The 16002-nt window shown below is 29.3% G+C and overlaps 2 protein-coding genes and 1 non-coding gene across 3 annotated transcripts; all 3 read right to left on the bottom strand.

The window, feature by feature from the left end:
* Positions 1 to 298: 298 nt before the first annotated feature.
* On the bottom strand, positions 299 to 846 carry LOC111829469 (S-protein homolog 26-like). The gene is made up of 2 exons (XM_023778559.1): positions 477 to 846; positions 299 to 339 (listed from the first exon to the last, which is right to left on the bottom strand). Exons 1-2 carry the CDS (start codon positions 844 to 846, stop codon positions 299 to 301), a joined length of 411 nt encoding a protein of 136 aa, XP_023634327.1.
* A 1722-nt stretch (positions 847 to 2568) lies between these two features.
* On the bottom strand, positions 2569 to 5573 carry LOC17880692 (probable serine/threonine-protein kinase PBL7). Its single transcript, XM_023779417.1, has 6 exons — positions 4576 to 5573; positions 4034 to 4291; positions 3746 to 3924; positions 3582 to 3661; positions 3345 to 3492; positions 2569 to 3212 (listed from the first exon to the last, which is right to left on the bottom strand). Exons 1-6 carry the CDS (start codon positions 5201 to 5203, stop codon positions 2856 to 2858), a joined length of 1650 nt encoding a protein of 549 aa, XP_023635185.1. The 5' UTR covers positions 5204 to 5573; the 3' UTR covers positions 2569 to 2855.
* Positions 5574 to 12687: 7114 nt separating this feature from the next.
* TRNAN-GUU lies at positions 12688 to 12761 on the bottom strand. The gene has a single exon. It is a non-coding gene; the product is annotated as a tRNA-Asn (tRNA).
* Between the last annotated feature and the right edge of the window lie 3241 nt (positions 12762 to 16002).

Raw genomic sequence — 16002 nt, forward strand, 5'->3', positions numbered from 1 at the left:
ATAAATCTACAACGTATTATCGAGTTGATAAAGTAAAAGCATCATAATTCATTTTTTCTTAGTTTTCTGAATTTTCATCTTTTGAAAGTTTAAGATAAATTTCAAATTCTTGAAATTTAAAATATAAATTTTTAAATTATTTTATGAGATTTTGATTCGAAGAGGTGATTATGGTATATCGAATTTGAGAAACAATATTGTCTCTTCCAAAGTTAATTATATATCTCTGAAATCATAATTTGATATATAAATTAGTCTTCTTTATAAATTAATCTTCTTTAGAATTTGGTAAAGAACCTTATTCTAGGTTTGTGTTGTTCGATCCAAACCAGAAGAATCCTATAACCAAAACTAAACTAACACAACTTGAAAATCAAATTCCAAAAACTCATAAGAGAACCAATTAACCTAAATAAAATAAAACAAAAACAATAACAAAGGGACTAATAAGCTTATTAAATAAACACAAGACAAACCAAACGAGGAAGCTCTTGACAAGTTCAAAGGAACATCCCAACCATACACGAACACAGGCTGACCAAGATGTTCAAAACTTTGTATCCCCGACAAGTAGATACCATCTTCTCTAGCTTCCCATACGTTCCCATCGCGAACACGAAACACTTGGTGATGCTTGAAGCTAGGTCCTTGCCATAGATGACACCAAAACAACTCACCGTACTCAGCATCGACAAGTAAATTGTATGATCCTGTTGGATGCACCCTATAGTATCCCATATCTTGGTCCTTGGATTTGCAATGGACTATGAGATCGTTGTTTTCGTGAAGTAAGTTTCTGATCCATGTTGAGTGTGTGTAAGATGATGATAAGGCTGTGTTACTCATCGTGGTAAGGCCAAAGGCCAAAACAAAAAGAAGAAACGATAGACGATTCATTGATACCATATCTCTCTAGACTTTAGAATTAAGGTTTTAGTTTTGTTCTGTCTATATTTATAATAATAAAATACTACTCCCAGTTCAATTAGGTAAATAGTAACAATAACTTTTAGGGTTATTACTTATATATGTACTTATTCTTATTATTTAAGTAAATTTAAATTTCTTAATTAGACGATAATTATGGTTAGCCATAACATAACAAGTGATCAAATAAATATAACACTTGTAATGGTCAACCATAACATACCAAGACGTCTTTTGCCTCACAAAATATGTTTCACACTTTGCGGCGATCCAACCACAGTCGAGCGTTAAGAAAAGAACAACTCTCGTTCATGTGTGAAGGATGCCATTGCCAATGGTCGAAACACAATAATAGTATGAAATTTTTTTACTATTATACCAAGTTACCAACAATACTTTCAATCCACGAGTATGTTATGTTGACTCGCGTATCTTGGAGCTAACATTTTTGATAACAATACGATTTCCTATCGCAACAAACGTAGGAAAATAGTATGAAACCGACATTTCTTTCAATTTTCGTAGGAAATCGAGTTTGCTAAGATTTTCGTAGGAAATTTCCTATAAAAAAAAGTTTGAGCGAATCATCTATCACTTTAAATTAGGTAGAAATATCTTAACATATTTCCTTAGTTCAACTATTGGTTCTTTGGGACGGTTTACTTCCTCTACAAGAATTTGAATAAGCTCCATAAATCCTTATACCATGGAAATGAGGTTCTATCATTGTGTTCATTTTTTCTCTTTGGGATTGGTATAACCCTACTACATCTTCTTCGTATCTATGTAGATGCTACAAAACGTGTGATGTTGATTTTAGCCATAACCACGAGAGGTTAATATCTACTACGTACGAATGAAACCTCCAAACTTGTGTGATTCCTAACATTCTAGCGACGATATGCAATCACGAACTGCTCTCTTGAAGACATGGATAAAAGGTATATATGAGACTTACATAAAATAAAGTAGAGATCTCAAGGGTTACTAAAACTCAAATTCAAATAAAATTATGTAAACCAAAACTTAGATAACACAAAACAAAAACAAGAAAGAAACTAATAAGCTTAAAGAGAAACAACTCGATCCTAACGAGGAAGCAGCTCTTGACAAAGGAACATCCCAACCAAACACAAAAGCTGACTGATCAAGATGTTCGAAAGACTGAATATTCGATAAGTAGATCCCATCTTCTTTTGCTTCCCATACTTGTCCATTGTTAATACCAAACACTTGGTGATGCTTGAACTTAGGTCCTTGCCATAGATGACACCAACACGGCCCAAAATAACAGTCCAACTGTAACACTTGGTAGGATCCTGTTGGATGCACCCTATGGTATCCCATATCTTGTTCCACGGATTTGCAATGTACTATGAGATCGTTCTTTTCATGAAGTAGGTTTCTGATCCATATGGAAGTAGATGAGTATGATAAGGTACTCATCATGGTAAGGCTAAAGGCGAAAACATAAAGGAGAAACGTTAGACGACGATTCATCGATACCATCTTTGTTCATACGTTGAAACTAATATGGTCGATATTGATGATTTTGTAGTGTTAATGTTATAAGGTTTAGTTTGTTGTCTATTTATAACAAAGTAACAAAGTACTTAGTCATAGTCCTAATAGGTTCATGAGTCAAAACAAACAAACACACTTATCATTCAGTTATCAAATAAATAACAATTTTCTCAATTTTAATGGGTTTCTCAAAAAAGCTCAAAAATATTGAAATCAGAAAACCAAACCGGAAAATAAAAACCTAAACCGGTTTTTTCCACAGTGAAAACAAAAACAAAAAACGAAACCAATGTACACACTACACACAACAAGTCACTGATTCACAAACTAAAGAACTCTGTTTCAAACTTTTTCATAAATAACCTATTTACACACTTTTAATCCAATCTCTTTTTGATATCTTTTCATCGATCGTACACATGATCATCGTCTTCAAGCTCGGTTACTCCGAGCATCGCAAGATCAAGATGACATTTCATCTCGGATTTAGTTTGTTGCAGCTGTGTATAAGTGTCGATCATACCAGCAATGTTTGTGTTTTTCCTGCTTGAATGTGTTTTTGGCTCTTGTCCTTCTTCTTCCCCTTTCAAGATTGAGACAATCTCTTCCATACCGGGTCTTCGGGACTCTTCATTTATCACACACGCCGCTGCAGCACGGATCATCCGCTCCATCTGAACCGAGTTTTTCCTTGTGCATTTTAGTGTTGGATCAAGCAGCTCCTCTATTGCTTCCATCCCTCTATGCATTAACGGTTTTGCCTATAAAAGATTACCAAAAAAAGCTAAGTTAGCGTTTTTCGAAAACCCGATAAGATCACAATAGTACTGAAGTTGAGCAATAACTAAACTGAATACTAGTAGTTAACAATGATGTGAAGTTAGATGACATACCCAAACAACTAAGTTTTCTTGACCAGATGTTCTTCTAGCTTCGATTGGTTTGCGGCCAGTTATTAGCTCTAGCAACACAACCCCAAAGGCGTAAACATCGGTCTTGCCAGATATCTTACCATGCTGGAAATACTCAGGAGCCAAATAGCTGCAAGAAGTTTTTACTAGCTGATTAGATCATTAAGAATTAGCTTTAAAGGAGGAAAAAAACAACTCATGGCAAGTTTGGATCGATACCCGAATGTGCCTTTCACGGTTTTGCAGAGAAAAGGAACTGACGGTGCAGCGGTCCAAGTAGCTAACCCGAAATCACACAACTGAACACAAAGCCACATCAAAACGATTAGTGATTTGTTGATCAATTTTACCAAATAGATAATTTCATTTCGCAAAGTCTTTACCTTTGGTATTTTCTTTGAAGAAAGAAGAATATTGGAAGGTTTGATATCTCTATGAACAACACATTGTTCTGTTCCATTATGCAAATAAGCAATGGCATCAGCGATACCTAACGCGACCTTGTACCTTGCTGACCAAGGTAAATTAAAAGCAGCCTTAATACCTTTCTTCTTCTTCTTATCTATTCAAGAAACAGAACATCAAAAAACCCATCAGTCTTTAAAAGAAAATCTTAAACAATCTCTAAACTAATAAAACTAACACAAAGGAGATAAAGTAGTTTCCCTTACCATGTAAATAATGTTCAAGACTACCACCAGAGACATACTTGTAAACCAAGAATAAACCTTCTTCAGGATCAATACAAAATCCAAGAAGAGGCACAATGTTGGAACTATGAAGAGAACTTGCAATCATCAACTCTCTACAAAACGATTTAGGAGACTCTTTGTCTTCTTTATCAAGTCTCTTGATTGCTAAAGCCGTTCGCCACATCCCGATTTTGCCTCTGAATACATAGCTACAAGCTCCTCTTCCCAACACTCTCCCTATAAAACCATTGAACCAATATGTTAAAGAGACTATTCTCATTTACACCAAATAGAGTTGACCCGATCTGAACCATACCCGAACCAAATCTTTTATCTAGTACTTGGTCATATCTATCAGTTTGAGACCTTACCAAAACAGTCAAACATGTATGTAGAACATACCCAAATTTACCAAACAAATAGCTAAAACCTACCAAAAATTTCTCAACTTTTCTACCCAAATTACCCGTAAACCCGACCCGTATCCGCTATTACCAAACAAAATCAGGAACTTTAGTTACCTTTAGAGAAATTACGAGTGGCTGCAACGATTTCACCGTAGCTAAACCGAACCAAAGTATTAGCAACCGGAGAGATACTCTTCTCAAGAGACCTAGCTCTAGTCCATCTCAAATCATCAGTAGAGTTACCAGTAGTCTCAGTAACACCATTCTCCAAATTAACCATCAGAACAGTCGTGGAACCACCGGAAACAGATAGATTCCGACAAGAAGACGAAGCAGACAACGACGGAGCTTCACCTTTCAGCTTCTCTAGCTCAATCTGTGAACAAAGACTGAACCTAAACGATGAGTGAACAGAGTGTGGATCAGGATTCATATTCTCCGGTGCTGTTTCCGCCAAAAGCCAAGCTTTGTTATTCTCTCCACCACCACCACCACCACCGCCTCCGCCACCGCTTCCTCCATTGTTATTGCTACTGGAGTTTTCAGTTGAGGTTACAGGAGGAAGGAAACAAGCTAAACCCAGATCAAAGATCATATTTTTCAAAAGGGTTTTGATTCCTTTCTTGTCATTGTTGTTGTCTGCTTCAAGATCTGATGAAGAAGAAGTGAGAATTGGTATGTTCACTGAGTTTGTGGTTTCTGGGTTTCTTGGATGAACAGAGGCTCCTTCATAAAAACCCATTCTTTATATCTCTCTCTCTCTCTCTGAGAACAGATCTAGAGAAAGAGAAAACAAAAAAGCACAATTACCCAAAAAAAAAATTTGATTCTCTCTTTTTGAAAGATTGATTCTTTTATGAGAGAGCTTTGCTTGATGGAAGAGAAAGAGAAAGAGATGAAATATATATTTTTTATTTTATTTTCTTAAATTTTTAGGTATATAAATGGGAAGATTAACTAAAGATTAATGTATGATTAGTGGTGGAAGGTGGAAGAAAACATTTTGTAGTTTTGATTTTTGTATTACCGTTAAGTTGTTGTTGTGATCTTGAGCAAGAAAAAACAAGAGATAAGGGAGATAATTAGGTATATGATTAATGAATTTTTGTAAGAAATAATAATTGAGAGCGTTACAAAACCAATCAAACAAGTGTTTATGTAATGATTTTTAAAAAATGTTAATTAGGTTCATATGGGTAAAAGCTGTTAGCTCAGGTTCAAAGGGGACACAGAAAGAGGCCACGAGGTTTATGGTTCTCTGAAAATAATAATAATGGAGAAGTGAGTGAGAGAGAGAGAAAGAGGAAGAGAGAATATTTTAAAAAATTCACAAGTGTTGCTATCAGAAATAAATTAAATAAAAACTGATGAACAAGTGTTACTATTTTTAGTTTTTATTTTTATTCTCTGTGTTTTTCTGATTCGTACATGTGGCAAAATGTGTGATTTTTTTTTTTTTACTTAGGGGTTGTGGGCCAAAAGTTACATATTATTTCATGATTATGTTTTTTTTGTTGGTCATTTTAAAATGCTAAAATATAATATGAACCTTCTTTTCATTTAATATAAATCTATTTTTAAAGAAATAATTTATACACGATGAGGAAAACAAAACTGAAGTACAATAAAATAACTAATCAAATATATAAAAATACAAATAAAAAATTCAGTTATGAATTTATCACTCTTTTTTAGTTGTATTTATAAATTTTTTCATTTGTTTCCGATTTCTCATTTTCAAATATTATTTCTACCGCTTATTTTGCATTTACCGCATTTGTCCCACTAATATATTTGTCCTGCACATACCGTAGTTGAACTGTACCGCACTATCAAATCGCTTGTCACGCTTAACCAAATTTACCGTCACCATTCGGACCCTAAATATACCATTTTCAGTTTACAATTTTGCTCAAATGGAAGTAACAAGTCTACTTTTTACTCGGATAGTTTCAATCCTCCATTTTTGATGGAGAACAAACTGTATTATGATTTACAAATTAATAAAAGTTTCTTTTGACAAAAAAATATAGATGTTTTATCCATTATGTTTGAATTTAGTCGGTTCCAGTTGTTTTTTAGAGTTTAATATTTTTCGTAAATGACAAATCCATAAGATTTTAGAAAAATGACATATTTGTAAGATTTACTTAAAAATAAGCTTTTTGTAAGTTATGGTATGGACAAATTTTTATATAATTGTTGTTGAATTATATGTAAAATAGTGACAAATTTTTGTTCTACCATAAACTATTCAATATAACAAAGCTTAATCTTATAATACTCATCATTGGAGATCTAGCCTCGCTAATATCTTTTGCAATGTACCATTTGTTGTTTAGTTAACCAAAAAAATACGTTTGTACTTATAAAAATCTATGGTTACATTGTGCTAACAACATGTTAAAATACTAACACAATTATAACTAAGATTTGCTAATATATTCCTTGATAATAATGATAATGGGATATTTGTGTGCGTTAAGAAATGTGAATTACAAACAATATCTTCATTTTTTATGTAGATTTTATACATATAGATTTTTCCATTTTGTTACTATGTTCACCTTAAATTACAAATGAAAATTTTCACATCTTGTATAACTATCGTATTCATTTTTTGTCTGATACCTTTTGTTTTCTATGAAGAAATCATCATCCCTATCAAAGTTTTGATGCATATGACATGACCATATAGCAAAATCAGATATTTCAGTTGAGCATATGTACTTCTTTGTGCGTTTACAAATTATCATGTGATGATGATGTGTTTGCTTCCAAATAAAGTGGCATATACATATGTTTTTTCTTATATATGAGAATGATGGAGTTTAAATGTGCAAACAAATACTCCTTCCGTTCTTTAATAGATTATGTTTTGGCATTTTCTCACGAATCTATGCAAAACTAATTAGATTTTATTAATTTAATAATTTATATTATACAGATTATTTTTTCATTGGTTAAATTGTATTTATATATATATATATATATATTAAAATATTTTATTTAAAAATAAGTAAAACTTAAATAATTTCTCAATATGTATTTGCTCAAAATATCAACTAATTCTAAAACGTGGGAGTAATTATTTTTCCCATGTCAAAGATGAAGTTTAGATAGAAGCTAGCGAACACAAACATACAACTTTTGATAATAAATGAATTCAAAAGAAAAAAAAAGTCCAAAGGTGTGGATTAATGTAACTGTATTACCTAATAATCAATTGGTGGTGATGATGGTACGTGGTCAAAGAATCTTGATTTCATAGTCTTGAAATTAATTTTCTTCATCAAATTTTATGATCAAACCACATGTGTCTACGTATAGAACTAGCAAAGATATATATTGAAGTAAGTAGTTTTCAGAGACCATGCAGATTTGAAAATGACCACAAAATATATATATCGACTATTTAAGTTTTAAGAAAATTTGGTGACCATTTTAACTTACTTCAATAATATTTGAATTTAATATTATCACTTTAAATTTTTTTAAAAAAATAATACAAGACGAAGTCATGTAGCTAAGCTACATACAATTATCATATTCATGTACTCTAGTTTTAATATCTATCTAGTTATTGTTTATGTATGTCTATTAGAATATAGGTGATGTGGTGAACCATGTATCGTTTATTTATGTATATGATATTATAAAGTTCAAATGGATGTGTTTGGTAACAAAAAGGTTTAAACAAAGCAAAAGTCCCTATTTCTGCAAAATATTTATATAAAAATAAAATAAAAAGATTATCTTTGAATGATTTAACAGGTTTATTAATATAATTTTTTTAAATTAAAACAATTTTAATTTTTTTAATCAACCAGCCGACACTCTTTAATTCAAATTCACAATAATCTCCCAAGCTAAAAAAAATATCTGTTGAATTTTTGTGAATTTATTCACTGGATTCAGTTTTATTTTTGTGATCAGTGTCTCTATATACTGTATATACCAATTAATGCGCAATAAAAATTGTCACAAGAAAATAATGGTTTGCACAACATGAGCTCATGTAAAGGATAACATTCACTTATAGATGGACTCATGCGTCAATATGACCACAACGTCTTACTCTACTCGTTCAAGCAAGCTCTATTATATATAATTGGGTCTGTTCGTTTCATCGCCGCATGTATTTGTGGTTGCAGCGGCCGCAAATATTGTTATTTACATAGTTGCTGCAGCGACGAACACAATTTCTATGATTAACATTTTTGAACGTCAATTTTATTTAGTGGTCAAAAAACATTGCGTTCACCGCAACCGCCTGCAACGACCAAACCAACATACCCATTATAAATTACCACAATGACACTTTTCTTACTATTTGCTAAGCGCCTATACATGATCTTTTTTAAAAAAATGTTAATATTATTTATTGTAGATTTGATCATTGTTGTTATTAATGGTGGCCTAACTAGCCAATCCCATGGCCATGCATGAGTCATGTTGGTAAACTAACGAGAGGATGTGGTGTGTAGATAGAGATAATGAAAGAGGTCCAAAAGTAGGTGGACCGGTACGGTGTCGGTTCGTTCAACTCACCACCGGTGTTGGTTTGGTCAAAATGAATTATAATCATCATCGAGATGATCAACTTGGATTAGTTTTTTTTTTCTTTTAATTTCATGTATACGTACGTGTGATCATACGTACGTACCATTTTGTAATCATAGTTCCGAACAAGAACTATACGTTCCTCGAAAGTCCATTTCCGAAAGACAAAGAAGAATACATGATGTAATATTGTTGACCCATACGGTTAACTAACTACAATTTTGCTTAAGTATTCAAAATTAAACATACAAACTTCAACGGATAAAGATTTTTGGCAAAACCTTAAGATCGCCGGTTCGAATAGCGTTTGGAACGATATTATTTAGTACGATTGTTAAATTATTATACTAAATGTTTGCCAACCTAATCTTTTATATTCTAAGGTATAATTAAAGAATAAATAAAAATATATTTATATTATATGTGAATGAAAATATATATATTCTAAAATGTGGAATTATTAGATTGTAGATAGGTAAATAATTGGAGGCAGGGCATGCATGAACGTGAGACAGAGAGGAAGAAACATATCAAAGTCCATTTATGTACATGTCTTCTGTTTGGTGCTAACATTGCATCTTCATTATTTCATACTAATATATATTATTTTTTGAAATGTGTTGAAATGTCCTTTTCTACTTTCCATTTTTAAATATAATACAATTGGTCTTTGTTAAAGACTTTGCTAAATTATCTTTTCCATACGATTAAAAAACTTATTAAGATATTCTGATCTGTTGTCATGTTTTATATATATAATTATTTTCTTTGATTCTTGTTTCTTTTTTTAACTTTCTTATCTTGTAACAAAGTAATGATAATGCAGTTTTTTTTCTTTGATTAAAAACTTTAGATTGAGTTTATTATAATTTAAACATTTTTATTACATATTTGTATTTGGTATTAAAAAAACATAAACTTTGGAAGAATTAGTGGATAGCTTCTTTCGATATTTAAATTTTTATTCCGTAGCATATTTCATTTTACCTTTATTAATACTTTCATTTTTCCTAACCTTTTATTTCCCGTATTAGAATAAATTTATATGTATATATATAAATGTTTATTGAGATAGACTACTGTAGTTGAAATAAAGAAAACTAAATGTAAATAAGGCCAAACTCAGTAACTTCTACAAAATATTATTACAAAATAGTATATGACATAAAGGTAATATTTCATATTTTATATAAAAGATTATTGGAAAAATCTCCTACCACCTCGGCAAATCGGAATATTCGAGACCGGCAGCACCGTACACGGAGGAGCATGTGACAGATTTTGTGTACAGAGTCATCAGTATATGATGTCCCCAAAGGGACCATTTCATTTAAAATCAAACTACAAAATTTGTATGAATAATAACTCAAAATTCTTATATATATGTTTTGTTCAAAAGGTCTTTTTTTGGGCAACACTTTAATAACATGAGTTAACAACTCAACAAAAAAATACACAAAAAAAACTCTATCATAGGCATATTTCTTTTTTTGATTAATCATAATATTATAAAGTTTAATACAAAGGTACTTAACCAAAAACAAGTTTTAATACAGAGGTCAACTAGTCGATAAGGATATATTTCAATAAAATTATATTTGTTAATTCATAAGAGTAGTTATATTATTCGATTAACAGAAGTGAGAGGAGACCAACATCACATGGTTCATTAATTGTCTAAATTATTATTTTTTTCGAATCAAGATTCTTCGACTAAAGCATTACTCCTCGACCAAATAGATTTTTAGAAATCAAAATTTCAGAACAATACTCAAATTTTTAGATATAATTCATAATTCATGAATGACACAAAACAATATATCAAATGCTAGCTTTGTGGCCAGGTAATAACATTTATGTACGTTCACATGGTAAAATGGTTTGAACAGATCACAGAGCTCATGTAAGTATATTTTTTTCTTCTGAGTGTCAATACTTTAATTCTTATAACAATGTGCATGAACATGACTTTGAAATATATTGCATGTGCATGGATTACATATATCTAATATATAATAAAAGGAAAAATTTTAATATTTATACGATAAAATAAATTAAACATAATTGTATCTTTCGATGATAGCTAGATAGTCACTAAATATAAAATGAAAATTATAATATTGAAATAAAAATAGGATAACTTTCCTACGAAATTCGTAAATTTGTAATACGAAGATTTTCTATAAACGTTTACTCGATTTTAACTTTGTATGATAACTATCTATAATTTTTTCAGAAACGATATATTTGTTGTAAATTTTTTTTTTAATAAATAAATTTTCTATTCAGTTAAAAATAATAAAGTGTGAAACTATAAAACTAATAGCAAAAAAAAGAAGCAAAGGATGCCAAAAATAACATGAAAATACAAAAATCTACATTTAATTTGCATTAACACCAATTTATATTGGAAAAATGTACCAGTTTAAACCACCCTATCTCTTAATAACATGGAAAAAAAATATTAGAAACAGATGTACCAATTCAAACCTTATCTCTTAATAGGTTTAATAGAAAAAATATATAATCGGAAAAAAAAATATAGAATACAAAAAAAAAAATTGTTTATGTATTATTCATGCAAATTGTTTAGCCCCAAGATTTGTAGAACTTTAATTTTTGAAGTTTGCTTATGTATACTATCTTCTTCCTAATTAGATTATTAACCAAAGAGTAAATTTTTAATTAATATGTGGTTGAAAGAAAAAAAGATAATATATAAGTGGACTATTGTTTCGTCTTTTTCAATTTTAAAAGCTTATGATCAATTCTCTACTTATGTTTGGTCTAATTTAATGTATGTTATCGTGAGTTGGTGACTATGCTTTGATTGTGATGCTTAAGAGCCACAAGTTAGTGTGACCTTCAAACCTGTTCACATTAAATTTATGATAACTACTACTTAACCAACATATAAACATAATTTCCCCACATTTTAATTATTTTCTAACGATGATTAGACTTAAGCATTGTTGGTTCAATACTAGACTGGGAGGTTATACATTATGCAAAGGGGTCACCTGACCCAAACCATTTTTTATATTGAAAATCAAAATTTGGTAATACATTAAAAAACCATATTGTTACATACTATATTTTTAGGTAGGCTTAAGATTATTTTTAAAATTCTCTAGCTCTTGGTAAACATTTTAATTTGACATTGTACAAGTAAAATTATCAAGTTTTTCAATCGTCGAGTTATCTAAATCATTCACATTTAGTAAATGGAAATGATTTTAGTTTTTTTTTTTTTTGGCTCTTAGGAGGCATGCGACTAAAATTTGTTCGTTTGACAGTCACGCTCCAATTACGATTAAATTTTTAGTCGCAGAGACGGAATTTTTTAAATTATAATTAGTTATAGCGATTAGTACAACATCTCACAGTTTTAAAATCGTAGTCGCAGTTATTTGCGACTATGAAATGAACATTGTTATGTTTTACTTCTAGGTTGGACTCTCACTGTGGTCAACTAGAACTGATGAAAACTCAAAAAAAAAAAAATAACAGTTTAAACGTTAAAATAAAATAGAAAAAGGGAGCAAAACTGAGTTTGGGAAAGGAACAAATTGGATCGCAACATTTGGGTACACAAGGACCTCGAGGCCTGTTTTGGAGTATGGGCTCCTTAAGGCCCAATATGATGAGAACAAAAGTAAAAATCGCTAGAAGGAGGGGTCGAACCTCCGACCTTGTGGTTAACAGCCACACGCTCTAACCAACTGAGCTATTCCAGCTCTTTGCTTCAAATATAAACAAATATAAATTATAAATTACATAAGGTTCCTGAAAGCTGTAACACAAGAAAATATCTCTATCAAGTTAAACTTATAATTACAGTCCAATTTTTTTTATTTTTTTTTGTTATGCCTAGCATTTTCAATTTTAATTTTGTATTGTATATATTAATATTTATATTAGATACTTAATCTTAAAACTAAGTTATTTTGCAAAACAGCTAGACCTTGTATTTTCCTCATACTTTGATTTTGTATCTTTCAACTCCAATGCTTTTAAACTCTCTTAGTAAATATGTTGTATGCAAATAAATCAATGATAAAACATCTAAAGAAACTGATAAAAAGTTTTTTCTATGTTATTATCATATAGAAGCATATATAGCCAAATAATTCATAACATCTAATATATGGAACATTACAAACAAATTTTATTCATAACATAACTATAAGTAAATAGAAAACTATATTTAATTTTTTAAAAAGTATTTAAATTTTCAATTCATGATTTTAATTTGACCATCGATCAATATTTTCGGATACAAATTTAAGGGTGCTTTAAAAATCTATCACTTTTTCGATGTTTAAAAGTGTAAATTTGTTCATTACTACATTATCAGGTGCCTAAAAATGGGATAAAATTCGTCATTTCATTGTATGTTGTATCAGTACAAACTCCAAATTTCTTTTTTCCATTACATAAAATAACATCAAGAGTTTTGATTTCTATAGTGTTGTATTCTTACTACTAAAACTTGACAAATGCGTAAATATCATTTTGTGGTTATCAATTCTATAGATCATCTAAATGACACATTAACAAAACAAATTAGGTATATTAAGAAGACAATTTATACAATATATGTTCATAATTAATGTACTTTTTAAAGTTAAAAATTGTCATTTTTGTATTTAAAAAAATTACATGATTACCTTCTCACATATATATTTACCATTTTCATTATGAAAATCCCTTTTCCAAACCGATTATTGTTTCCAAATATATGAACCATATTATAAAGCTCATCCTATTAAAATAACAAAAATAAGAAAAATATTGTTTAAAAGCAAAGTATTCAAAATCGAAAATTTTAATTGTACTATGCATAGAATTCCATTTCTTTGTATGTGTCATACGACTTTCTTAATATTACATCCGTAAAAATAGAGGATTATTTTTCATGAGATCTTTCAACATTTTTCTAGTCTAAGTTTTGAAGGACTGCAAAGCGCACAAATGTCCAATTTCACATCTTAACTCAAATTTGCATTGTGTGAATGAGAATATTTTCTTTCAAAAATTATTTCACGTCATCAAACTTGTATATTTTTTTTTTTATAATTATTGGTGATAAGATTTTGTGTAGAAAAAATAATTAGTTCCTTTCTGACTTATTTTTAAAAGATAGACTTTATTGATCTATTGATTTAAGAATTGACATGATCACAATTACCCATATGGAAACATTGTAGATAAAAATATGTTTTTGCTTTGAAACATAATATTACATATGACATTAGAACTTTACTTGCACTGTTTTCAAAGTTTTCACAAAAATCCTCTCCATATTTTTTTATTAGATTAATTATAGTTATCTACAACAAATAAATATGTGACGAAAATCAAACAGATTTCATATATATTTCAACCATCTAGCTTTTAATTGGCCCCTTTCCTAATGGGAGAATTCATAGTCATTGGTTCGAAAAAATCTAGATGAGATCTTAGTTAGAGAGAAACAATATTTTGGTAATTAGATGAAGCATAGGAATCAGTAAAAAATTTGTTTTTGTTATAAGTTCTGACAAATATAAGTAATTGATAGAATACAACTTGTAATTGTAGTATTATGAGATTCGCATCACAACATAAATAATATATATAGTTATACGATTTTTGAGATGAAGAGAGAAATCTATACCAATTCTTTTAATCAATTTTTAGTAGTCTAATCTGTATTTAACGGTTTTGTAGTACAGTAAAACCTCTATAAATTAATACTCGATAAATTAATAATCTTTATAATTAATAAATTTTTTCAGTCCCAACTTGGGACCAGTGTAATTTTAGACACATTTCGATAAAATAATAAGATAATAATTTTTTTGAAAATCCTTTGTAATTATATGATCCCATCAATATTATAAATTAATAATTAGGTAAAAGTTTCAAAATATATGTATATATAGACACATTATTTTTTGTTAGAGTTTATTTTTAATATTTTACTATATAAAAAATTGTTAGAATTCTCTTTCAAGACATAATTATTATTATTTTCTATGTTATTGATTATATAAAATACTAATTATCATGATTAAATATTATTTTAAGATATTTTTTTGATAAAACTTTCCAAATTAGGAAAATCTCTCTATAAATTAATAATTATTAATTTATCGATAAATTAAAACCTATATAAATTAATAGATTTTCATGGTCCCAATATTATTAATTTATAGAAGTTTTACTGTATTTTGTTTTCTTGTTCTCGACTCTATTTGGTAATACAAAATTAGTTCTGACAATATAAAGTATTTTTTTAGGAAAAATAATAATTATTTTTTGTATATAAATTATAAATATAAGGATCTCTAATCTATATTTATATGTTTTGAAGTACATTTGAGAAATAATTTATTGAGGTAAAATGTTACAAGAAAATACCATTAATAATAGGCAAATTGATTAAAGACATTAAGGAATATTAAAAGATTTTTTTTTTAAAGATGAAAATGATGATTCTCTTATTGTATTTGGTTGATTTTTTTTTCTTAATTGCTTTGACTCATTGTATAATTATATAAATTTAATAAAATATATTTATCTGCGTATGTTGTGATTCGAAGTTTTTTAAAACTAACGTATATTACTTAATTAATGAAGAAAAATGTTTGTGTGTTCTTATGTCCCACATTGGGGATTATTTTAATGATTAGAGCAGATTTGGTTATTTAATTAAGGTATGTCCAATACACACACAAAATACTACTCCGTATAAATTACGTATTTTTTACATAATTAAATATTTAAAGTGGTTTAGTTCTTTTCATGGTTCACGTCACTAAACTGAGTGATTAATTCTTTGAATGTAAATATTGTAAGTTGATTTTTTCTTGTTCTTACATAAAATTATATACGTGCATGTGGATCCTAAATGACTTCGATGCTTCAGACTGATAAGATTACAAAAGTAGAGAAATATCTATTTTGATCTCATGCCAGCTTCTTCTCTTAATT

Source organism: Capsella rubella, unplaced genomic scaffold (assembly GCF_000375325.1).
Source record: "Capsella rubella cultivar Monte Gargano unplaced genomic scaffold, Caprub1_0 scaffold_7, whole genome shotgun sequence".
Lineage (NCBI taxonomy): Eukaryota > Viridiplantae > Streptophyta > Magnoliopsida > Brassicales > Brassicaceae > Capsella > Capsella rubella.

Coding starts and splice junctions, on each gene's coding strand:
- LOC111829469 (XM_023778559.1), bottom strand. CDS start 846: ATGAGTAACACAGCCTTATCATCATCTTACACACACTCAACATGGATC. Junction 340..476: donor GTCAAGAGCTTCCTCGTTTG/GTTTGTCTTGTG, acceptor TTTTGGTTATAG/GATTCTTCTGGTTTGGATCG.
- LOC17880692 (XM_023779417.1), bottom strand. CDS start 5,203: ATGGGTTTTTATGAAGGAGCCTCTGTTCATCCAAGAAACCCAGAAACC. Junction 3,662..3,745: donor CTTCAAAGAAAATACCAAAG/GTAAAGACTTTG, acceptor CTTTGTGTTCAG/TTGTGTGATTTCGGGTTAGC. Junction 3,493..3,581: donor ACCGTGAAAGGCACATTCGG/GTATCGATCCAA, acceptor AACTTCTTGCAG/CTATTTGGCTCCTGAGTATT.